The 11,002-nt window shown below is 54.5% G+C and overlaps 1 protein-coding gene across 1 annotated transcript; it reads left to right on the forward strand.

The window, feature by feature from the left end:
* The first annotated feature begins 256 nt into the window (after positions 1-256).
* PTP4A3 (protein tyrosine phosphatase 4A3) lies at positions 257-10,541 on the forward strand. Its single transcript, XM_075141075.1, has 5 exons — positions 257-493; positions 2,155-2,247; positions 6,970-7,100; positions 8,620-8,694; positions 9,168-10,541. Exons 1-5 carry the CDS (start codon positions 389-391, stop codon positions 9,283-9,285), a joined length of 522 nt encoding a protein of 173 aa, XP_074997176.1. The 5' UTR covers positions 257-388; the 3' UTR covers positions 9,286-10,541.
* The last annotated feature ends 461 nt before the right edge of the window (positions 10,542-11,002 follow it).

Genomic DNA, 11,002 nt, shown 5'->3' on the forward strand with positions numbered 1-11,002 from the left:
TGCAGAGGCCTTTCTAGAGCGCCAGGGAGCGCGCGGCAACGGAGGCGGAAGCCGCTCGCCGTCGCACACACACCGAGGACGCCGACACTACAGCAAAGGGATTTTTTTTTTTTTATTATTATTATTATTATTATTATTATCATTAATATTATTTTTCCCCGTTTGGCTTTTTCCCGCGGGGGGCTTGCGGTGTGTCGAAGAAGCCGGCGCGCTCCCAGGAGCTGGGATTATTTGCACAACGTCTGTATATTGAGTTCTCGATCCTGTTTTATTTTTATTTTTTAAGCGCAGAGGAGTTGTTGGGTTTTTTTTTCCTCTTCACGCCACGCTTTTCTTGGGTTTTTCCCCCACCGCTGTCAGCACCACCTCACCCTCCTCCCGTCCCACCATGGCCCGGATGAACCGCCCTGCGCCGGTGGAGGTCTGCTACAAAAACATGAGGTTCCTGATCACCCACAACCCCACCAATGCCACGCTCAGCACCTTCTTGGAGGTAAGGAGGGGAGGCTGGAAGGGGGGGACCAGGGCCCAGCTGCGCATTTTTGGGGCTAAAAGCCGATGTTGAGATGCAACAGGGATCAATCCTGTGTAGGATGAGGCAGCGGCACATCCTCTTTGGTACCACGGCCTTCGGTGGCATTCCGGGGCGATGGGTCCAATCACTGCCGGCTAATTGGGGTAGGATGTTTTGGAGGACCCCAGGCATGGTTTTTGGCACAGCAGAGATGGAGCAGAGTTTCCCCGTTCCTGTTGCATCCCCTGCCAGCTCCACCAGCACAACACGTGAAAGGGCTTTGCAGTGATGCACATGGATCCCCTGCATCTCCCAGCATCTCAGTAAGGACTTTTCATCCCAAATATCCCAGAGTCTTTCCAATGGCCAGAGTGCACTGGATGGTGAGCAAGGAGTTGGAGAGCTCGGTGTTGCATGAGCCAGCGATGGTGCCCTGCCTGGGAGTGCTGCCTCCGGCACTGGCAGCTGCCGGGAGTTAGGGAGGGATTAATGGATGTGTGTCTGCGGTCCAGGGCGAAAGGCTTCGACTTTTTTTATCAGTGCCTGGGGGAAAGGCAACATCCTGCAGGTTCGGTCGAGCCGGCGCAAGCAGCTTCTGCGTTTTGGGATGTTGCTGCGTTCATGGGGGAACCTGGGGCTGTGTGTGAACCTGGCAAAGGGTTTTTGCCTTGGACCTAAACCGACTTGAGGTCTGATGTGCTGGCACTAGAGGCATCCTCCAGTCTCAAGGAAACCCTCCCAATGCACACCCGAAAAAACAAGTGTGAGTGCCACCGGCTTGGAGAGCCACAGCAAGGTGGTTGGGATTTGGGGATGGCCACCCCATTCCCTGCATGCTGCACACAAGGCGATGGGGATGGCACGGTGGGAAGGAGGGAAATTCCCCTTTCCTCCAGCTTCTTAGATTTTTGGCTGAGCTGCGATGTGTGTAGGGGTTTGCTGTGGTCTGGCGAGCGCACATGGGGAAGGAAGGAGATGGATCATGGAAGGGGATGATCTCACGTGGTGCCCATGCAGCCGGTATGCCGGCACATAATCTGGGGGCAATCCGTGCGGCGGGCGATAAGCCACGCTGGAAACAGCCCAAGTCCCACACCCAAGCCTGCAGTGCATTGGAGTCATGACGGGATACGGCAACAAGGTCAAGAAGGAGCCCCTGAGCAATCTGCAGGATGCTGAGCACCATCGGCGGGGTGCACTACAACCCCTCCAGCCGCCTCCGTGCATTTCTGCAGTGGGAGTTGCGACCTCGCCAGGTGCAAATTATTTATCTTTTGGGGGATTTGCACCTGTGTCAGGGATGTTTCTTTGCCTGGGGTGTAAAGTCCCTGCTGGTGCGGCCATCGGGGCTTAAAAATAAACGGCCCCGTTGGCACTTGTGACTCCAAGGAGTGGTGGAGGTGCTGGGTAAAAATCCCACCGTGGCCACGCAGCTTTAGTGCCCTGGGATTTAATGTTTCCTTGTGCTTCCCAGGCTGGATGGACCACGGAGGGGTTTGCTCTAGGGTCCGGAGATGGGGCACGGCACTGTTTTAGTGTCAATAGGGGTCCGTGTGGTCATAGCAGGGCTCGAATGTGTTGGGGTTAAGTGGGGTGCGACTAGCAGGGTTTTTTCAGACCCCTCCTTCTTCCCTCCCCAGGACCTGAAGAAGTACGGTGCCACCACAGTGGTGCGAGTGTGCGAAGTGACCTACGACAAGACCCCCCTGGAGAAGGACGGCATCACCGTCATGGTAGGTGGGCAGCGGGATGGGTGCTGGGGGAGCTGCCCGCCCCTTCTGCTTAAATATCCCCATCCCTGGGGTCTGCTAAACACCCCGCGTTTCGGATAGACCAAATTGGCATCACGCTTGCCCAGGAGCAGGGTTTGAAGCCCAACTTCATCCTCGGGGCGAGGCGGGTGAGCTCCCTGCTCCCCGGGCTGAGATAGGGCTGGTGCTTTAAAAAAAGAAAGTGCTGCCCACGCACCCGAAACTGTGACTCATAGGGTTGAGTCGGCAGCTGCCTTCCCTGCCTTCCCTGCCCGTCGCTCGGGCTTTAAAGCATCCAGGGGATGAAAGCACCTGATCCCACGTGGAAGATGCGCGTGGTTCCCGTTACCCCCGGCGTTATCTTATCTTGGGGGAGGTGCAGGTTTTTTTGCTCTTCCAGCAGCCGGCTGGGGCAGCTCTGGGGGATGAAGGGGAGCAGGCAGCAAGCAGGAAAAAGGCAAGGAGGCAGAGCAGGCAGCTGCCTGGGCTGCCTCTCGGCTGATAAGTAATTGGAGATGATGTCAGGCGTGATTGCCCTGCCAGAGAGTTCAGCTCCAGCTGGAAAAGTGAGGCTCTGCTCGTTATTTAGGAAAGGGTTTGGAAGTGCCTCCTGTCTCCTGGGGTGGTCCTCTGCGTGTAGGTCCTCTCTGTAGAGCTCTCTCTGTGTAATGTATATCCTATAGAGCTATATCCTAGATCCTCTGGGATATAGGTAGGTAATAGATCCTATGTCTCTCTAGATACCGGTACCCCAGATGCAGATCTCTCTAGATATAGATGCTATGTCTCTGTAGGATATATTTTACAAAGAAAGATAGCTGTATCCTACATATAGGATCTGTATGTAGGAGGTCATCTCTGTTCTCTTATAGACCAAATTCTGCCTTTTACCCTGTTTCTGGCAGGAGTCCTTCAGTCTGAGTTTCTATATCTAAGATATACATACCTCTCTACATACCTTATGTAGAGAGATATCTATATCTAGGATATGTTTTATATAGGGAGATATCTATATTATACATATAGAGACTATGCAAGATACTATATAGAAACTATATAGTTTCTATATATAAGATACAGGTTTCTATAACTATATAGAAACTATAAGATATATAGAGCAATATCTACATCCTATGTATCTATGGATAGATATACCTATGCAGATACAGACATCTCTCTGTACATGTATCTCTATATACCTATATCAAATATATAAAATAGAATCTAGAATAGTTTGGATTGGAAGGGACCTTTGAAGGTCATCTAGTCTAACCCCCTGCCGTGAGCAGGGACATCTTCAACTAGATCAGGTTGCTCAGAGCCCTGTCCAGCCTGACCTTGAATGTTTCCAGGGATGGGGCATCTACCACCTCTCTGGGCAACCTGTGCCGGTGTTTCACCACCCTCAGTGTAAAAAATTGCTTCCTTATATCTAGTCTGAATATGTGATATATAGACTATATATGTCTTATCCCTTTCTTTGGGGAATATGCACGATCTGGTCAAGGCCTGACTGGTGCGGTGTGCCTGGGCACTGGCATCCGCAGCCGCGATGCCCACGGTGGTTCCATCCTGGACGTGCTCCCTGGAGGGTTTTGGATGCCTCCTCTGCTTTCAGCTCCTCCGCGTGCTGCAGGGGATCCCGAGCAATCTCTAAAGCTGACGGTGATTACTGAGTCGTACTGGATGCAGGTGTCCTGTGCTATGGACATCTGCTTGGAGGCCACATTCACCGGTGGCTCCTCCTTTGCCGATCCTCCTCCCGGCCAGGCAGCACTCGGCGCTTCGGCAGCTCTGCCAGCAGGTTGGAGATGGGGCAGAAATCCTGCCGGGAAACCGGCGCTGTGTGGGTTTCACTGTAGGAAGGTTTATGGTGCAGGATGGATATACTGTATTGGGTATACCAATACTGTTTAATATCTTCATCAACGACGTAGGCGGTGGGATTGCGTGCACCCTAAACAAGTTTGCAGATGACACCAAGCTGAGTGGTGCAGTAGATACACTTGAGGGAAGGGATGCCATCCAGAGGGACGTTGGCAGGCTTGAGGAGTGGGAACATGAAGTTCAACAAGGCCAAGTGCAAGGTCCTGCACCTGGGTCGGGGCAATCCCCAGTATCGGTACAGAGCGGGTGCCGAATGGATTGAGAGCAGCCCTGCCGAGAAGGACTTGGGGATACTGGTGGATGAAAAATAGGACATGAGCTAGCCACGTGCACTTGCAGCCCAGAAAGCCAATCATATCCTGGGCTGCATCCAAAGAAGCGTGGCCAGCAGGTCAAGGGAGGTGATTGCTGGCTGAACATGAGCCGGCAGTGTGCCCAGGTGGCCAGCTGTACCAGAAATAGTGTGGCCAGCAGGAGTAGGAAGGTGATCGTGCCCCTGTACTCGGCACTGGTGAGGCCGCACCTCGAATACTGTGTTCAGTTTTGGGCCCCTCACTACAAGAAGGACATTGAGGTGCTGGAGCGTGTCCAGAGAAGGGCAACGAAGTTGGTGAAGGGTCTGGAGAACAAGTCTTATGAGGAGCAGCTGAGGGAGCTGGGACTGTTTAGTCTGGAGAAGAGGAGGCTGATGGGAGACCTCATCGCTCTCTACAACTACCTGAAAGGAGGTTGTAGCGAGGTGGGTGTTGGTCTCTTCTCCCAAGTAACAAGTGTTAGGACAAGAGGAAATGGCCTCAAGTTCTCTCAAGCCAAGGGAGGTTTAGATTGGACATTAGGAAAAATTTCTTTACTGAAAGAGTGGTCAGGCCTTGGAACAGGCTGCCCAGGGAAGTGGTTGAGTCACCATCCCTGGAAGTATTTAAAAGACGTGTAGATGAGGTGCTTAGGGACATGATGTAGTGGGCATGGTGTGTTGGGTTGACGGTTGGACACGATGATCTTAGAGGTCTTTTCCAACCTTAATGATTCTGTGATTCTCCCTCTCTACTCTGTTCTCATGAGACCCAGCTGGAGTACAGCTCAGGGCACCCAAGCACAAGAATGACATGGACCTGTTAGAGCGAGTCCAGAGGAGGGCCATGAAAGTGGTCAGAGGACTGGAACACCTCTGCTGTGAAGAAGGCTGAGAAAGTTGGGGTTGGAGAAGAAGAGAAGAGAAGAGAGAGAAGAGAAGGCTGCAGGGAGACCTTATTGTGGCCTTTCAATATATATAAAGGGGGCTTATGAGAAAGATGGAGTGACAGGACAAGAGGCAGCAGTTTTAAACTGAAAGAGGGTAGGTTTAGATTGGATGAAAGGAAGAATTTTTTTACGATAAGGATGATGAGACATTGGACCAGATTGTCCAGAGAAGCTGGATGCCCCATCATTGGAAGTGGTCAAGGTCAGGCTGGTTGGGGCTTTGAGCAACCTGATCTAGTGAAAGATGTCCCTGCCTATGGCAGGGGGGTTGGAACTAGATGATCTTGGAAGGTCCCTTCCAACCCAAACCATTCTATAATTCAATGATTTTCTGGTACGGTGTGTCATCCCCAGTGCAAGCCCGGTGACCTGCGCTCATGGTTGAAGCAGTGCTTTCCGCGTGCCATGGGAAGGAGATGATCTTGCAGGATGGGTACCCTTGAAGCCCAGCACACTCCTTTCCTAGCGAAGCCATACTGAAATCACATTACAGGTTCAAACACTGAAGTGAAGCTCAGCAGCTTCTTTTGCCATCTTACGCCAAGGATGACTCCAGCTTAGTGACTCGCTCCTCAAACATGAGGATTACAGCCCCATGCTTCCCACTCCGGGGATCGCTGTGCCACGTCCCCTCCAAGCGATGTTCCGCTGTCCGTCCCCCTCTCCCACTCCTGTGTAGCCAGTGGCCACCTTCCTCCTGCCAAATCCATTTTGGGAGAGAATTCCTTATTTTGGGAGAGACATACAGCCTCGACTGGCTACCAGTGCCCATGAGGAGAGACCATCCCTTCCCCAAAATGCTGCAGCAGTCACAGGCAAGGGGGGTGACACTTTTCCCCCATAGCAGAGCCCAGGGCCGGGGAGTGCTTAATGCACCACCTGCTTTATCCACTTTGTCACCGAATTCCAATGCTGAGTCCATGCAGTTTGAGGGTGAAGCTTGGAAGAAGATGGGCGCTTTTTTTTTGCCCCGTAAGAGCCTTTCCTGAAGGATGCTATTTAAATGGCCCCATTTGGAGGGGTCTCCCTCCCTCCCTTTGGCTCTCTCTAGGACTGTGTTTGGGGGTCCCCAGAGCATCCTTTCAGGGCTGTGTGTTCACTTTCACTCCCATGTGTTGCAGCAAGCTGAATTTTGGCATCGCGTCAGGCCCTGAGATTTCAGCCGTCTCCAAGCCACCTTTGCTCAAACTTCCTACAAAGTGGCTTTGCGCTCCCAAGTGCTGGATTTAGACAGGAGCTGGCAGGGGGTTGCGGCTCCTCAGAGCTCAGCGCGGTCATCCGAACGGGGACCACAGAGGTGGTCCACGGAGGCAGGAGGACATGGAGACCATGTTGCGGGTCCTGTAGGTGCTCCTGAAGGCTGAACCTGTCCATAGGAGATGGGAGGACCCCTAGACTTGTATAGCTGCTACATCCCTGTGGAGCTGTGTGCAAGCCCGGTTGCCGGCACACGCATCCGCCTCCCTGCTGCCGAGGTCCAAAACACCATCGCCCTGAGTAAAAAGCAATCCCCTGAGTTTTTCCCCAGGGTCTGACAGTGTTTCTCCGTCCCCTGACCTTGCCCCCACCTTGCAGGATTGGCCGTTCGACGATGGAGCGCCTCCTCCCAGCAAGATAGTGGAAGATTGGCTCAACTTGCTGAAGACCAAGTTCTGCGAAGACCCCGGCTGCTGCGTGGCCGTGCACTGCGTGGCCGGCCTGGGGCGGTAAGTCAGAGCTCGGCACCCCAGCTGCCACCCCACCCATGAAGGGGAAGAAGGAAAACCATGCCTGCTCTCCTCCTTCCACCTTAGAGCAGGGGTTTTGCATGCAGTGGAGACCTTAGTGGGAATAGGCATTGATGGGTGTGGCTGCTGCCTGAGCTCCCCCTTGCACTTCTCATGGCCAAATCCTGGGCACCAGGGTGGACCTGGGTTGCTCGGTGCTGTCCTGCCAGTGCCCCACGGCAATTTTGCTTTTGCTAAGAGCTCGTCATGGAAATACTGCAAAATGCTTCCCGCTACAACCGGGAGCCATGGCACCAAGTTGGGCGGGAGTGTTGATCTGCTCGAGGGTAGGAAGGCTCTGCAGAGGGACCTGGACAGGCTGGATCAATGGGCTGAGGCCAATTGTATGAGGTTCAACAAGGCCAAGTGCCGGGTCCTGCACTTCGGCCACAACAACCCCAGGCAACGCTACAGGCTGGAAAGCTGCCCAGAGGAAAAGGACCTGGGGGTGCTGGTTGACAGCCGGCTGAGCATGAGCCGGCAGTGTGCCCAGGTGGCCAAGAAGGCCAATGGCATCCTGGCCTCTATGAGAAATAGTGTGGCCAGCAGGAGCAGGGAGGTGACCGTGCCCCTGTACTCGGCACTGGTGAGGCCGCACCTCGAATCCTGTGTTCAGTTTTGGGCCCCTCACTACAAGAAGGACATGGAGGTGCTGGAGCGTGTCCAGAGGAGGGCAACGAAGCTGGTGAAGGGCCTGGAGCACAAGTCTGATGGGGAGCGGCTGAGGGAACTGGGGGTGTTTAGTCTGGAGAAGAGGAGGCTGAGGGGAGACCTCATCGCGCTCTACAACTACCTGAAAGGAGGTTGTAGCGAGGTGGGTGTTGGTCTCTTCTCCCAAGTAACAAGCGATAGGATGAGAGGAAATGGCCTCAAGTTGCGCTAAGGGAGGTTTAGATTGGACATTAGGAAAAATTTCTTTACTGAAAGAGTGGTCAGGCCTTGGAACAGGCTGCCCAGGGAAGTGGTGGAGTCACCATCCCTGGAAGTGATTTAAAAGACGTGTAGATGAGGCGCTTAGGGACATGGTTTAGTGGGCATGGTGGTGTTGGGTTGATGGTTGGGCTCGATGATCTTAGAGGTCTTTTCCAACCTTAATGATTCTATGATTCTATGATTTCAAGAGCTGCTGTGTTTTGCTGCTCTCCGCGCCACAGGTCAGGTTTTGCATGTCTATTTACATCCACTTTTCCGCTAGATTTGCCTCCAAAGTCCTCAGGCTCATTAGAAGAGCAGCAAACAGCTGCCAGCCCCGTCCTGGGGCTTTTACCCCTAAAATCAGCCGTTTGTTGGGGCAGCACTTGCAGCCCAAAAGCGAGAAATTACAAACCAGAAGCCAGCACAGGTGATTACCCGCAATGCCACCATTACGGCCCTGCGGCGTGTCCCCCCGCCCCAGGACGGGATGTCAGCCTCTGGGCCATGTGGCTGGGGAGTGACCGCCGCTGCCATTGCCTTTCAGCGCTCCCGTCCTCGTCGCGCTGGCCTTGATTGAGAGCGGGATGAAGTACGAAGACGCCATCCAGTTCATCCGACAGTAAGTCGAGCAGCGTTTCAGTGTCGGGGGAGAAAGTAGCCCCTCTCCAAAGGAACAGAGATCTGGCATGCCTCAGGGTTTTTATGGGGCGCCGGGGTTGCTTTTCTCACCTTTTGGCATGGAAGAAAAGCAGGGGCCAGCACCAAGCACCCTGTGTCTTTGCATCAGGGCTGCAGGATGCTGGGGAGGCATCCGAGAGCATCCTTTGGAGGCTTTTGGCAGGCACCCCGCTTTGGGCAGCCTCCCCACGTGTTTCTTCTCTGGCTCTCCATGTCCTAAGACTTGCAGGGCAGATGAGCAAGATGCTGGGGTCAGGGCCTGTGTCCATCCCTGGAGGACACATGAGGCTGCAGCCTCCAAATCCCTTCTTACTCCAGGCAAGGGGGTTCAGCTCCCCAACAGGGATGGGTTCGGGATGGGGGGTCTTCTCCTGCCCCACCACTGACTGTGCCGGCCCTTCTCTGTCCCCACAGGAAGCGCAGAGGAGCCATCAACAGCAAGCAGCTGACGTACTTGGAAAAATACCGACCAAAGCAGAGACTCCGATTTAAGGACCCTCATAACCACAAGAACAAATGCTGCATCATGTAACCTCAATGACCTCTTGCCAAAATCCGTGCATACAGACACCCGGGCACTTGCACGCATCCCACCCCCTCACCTCCTCGCCCAGCCCCATGCACCCCACGCGCTGCCCCACTGACAGGGCTGGGGTGGGGGGACATGGAGCACCACCAACGTGTCCCAGCACCCACAGCACGGTCGTCTTGCCAGACCCCCAAAAAGGGCTGCCCCGAGGAGGGAAGGCAGCGCTGCCCTTTGACTCTTGGCGTTAGCAGGCAACGAGCTCACATGACGGTTCTTCATCGCCTTCCTCCTCCTCCTCCCTTTCCCCTCCCATTGCACTGAGAGGGAAGGGCGGAGGGTGCTTGGTTTGGGGTGACGCAGGCAGGGCTGTGCCAGCGGAGAAGGGATGGGGAGCAGGAGGGCCGGGGCACCCCCAGAAAAATCCTTTCCCACCTCTTCCCTGTAAATAAGGGCTGCAGCAGCGGGGACGGAGGTGGGGATGGTGCAATGGCCTCAAGGGGGAAGATGGTGATAGCTGGGAGAGGTGAAGGGGGCTCGTAGCTTGGTGCTGGCCTTGCGGCCACAGGAAGGGCTGAGCTAAGCCCCCCAAGCACCATTCCCTTTCTCCTGGCCCCTCTGCCACTTCACCATCTCCCCGTTGCCTTGATGCCAACCGGGATGCTGCAGGTGGGGCTCCTTGGCTTGCTGCAGTGAAGGCAGAAGCACTGGGAAATTCAGGGACCGTGGTGGGGCTTTGAGGCACCCAAGCTTTGCCAGGGTGCAGGGTCAGCACTGGGTCCCCCAAAATGTGGGGTGCTCTTATTTATAGCTTCCAAATTCATTGCACAGGGTGGTGGGTTCTCTCCTGTCGTGTCCTCATCACCGAGCCACGGCACAAACCCCAATTCTGGCTGCGATGCCTTGGGGACGCAATGCGTATCTCGAGGCACGTCCATGTCCTCCACCGCTGCGTTTGCTGTCCAAGGAGCTGGGCTGCAGCTTTCCTGGGGGATTTCGGGTGCTCCTGGCAGGAGCACGTCACCAAATTTTGCACCTGCCTTTCCCACACCTGGTGGCATCTGTAACGCGACGCCTGGCACCCCAAAACCCCCCGGCGTGTGCCCTGGTGGAGTGGACTCAGCTGCCCCTGAGCCAGGACATTAAACATCTCTCAACTTTCTGCCTTTGAACGCTTGCAGCAGCTGGAGCGGTGGGCATGTAGGGGACGTGGGGGTGTTTTTTCTTTTGACGAGGATAAGAAGAAATTTGCTAATTAAAGGAAAAAAAAAAAACCTTTAAAAAAAACCTGTTTGTCTTCCGCACGTCCTCTGGCCTTTGTTTCTCCCATCACTGCCTGGTGGAGCCCGGGAGGTGACCCATGGCCCCCCAGACCAATCCCCCCCAGCACCGTGCCATCTGCTGTCACCAGGGCATACGTGTGGCCCAAGGGATGCTCCAGCTATTCTTTGGGCTCGCTGCTGCTCACCCCCTCAGCTGCAGAGGATCGCAGGTGTTGGGGCAAGGAGGGCTAGTCATCCAGCACCTTGTGGTTTTAGGTTGCCCAACTTGAGATGCCTTCAGTGCCCTGTGATGGGTATCTCCAAAGGTTTGTGTGCCTTCCAAAACGTAGTATCCAGAGACATTTGCTTCAGAGGGTTCATCTCTTGGGATAAGTGGCGAGGAAGGCTGGTTAGACACTTCTGGTACCTGCAGAAGGGTAGGGTATGGCTTTGTGCCACCA

Source organism: Calonectris borealis, chromosome 2, assembly GCF_964195595.1.
Source record: "Calonectris borealis chromosome 2, bCalBor7.hap1.2, whole genome shotgun sequence".
NCBI classification, from domain to species: Eukaryota; Metazoa; Chordata; class Aves; order Procellariiformes; family Procellariidae; genus Calonectris; species Calonectris borealis.

Coding starts and splice junctions, on each gene's coding strand:
- PTP4A3 (XM_075141075.1), top strand. CDS start 389: ATGGCCCGGATGAACCGCCCTGCGCCGGTGGAGGTCTGCTACAAAAAC. Junction 7,101..8,619: donor TGCGTGGCCGGCCTGGGGCG/GTAAGTCAGAGC, acceptor ATTGCCTTTCAG/CGCTCCCGTCCTCGTCGCGC. Junction 8,695..9,167: donor GCCATCCAGTTCATCCGACA/GTAAGTCGAGCA, acceptor CTGTCCCCACAG/GAAGCGCAGAGGAGCCATCA.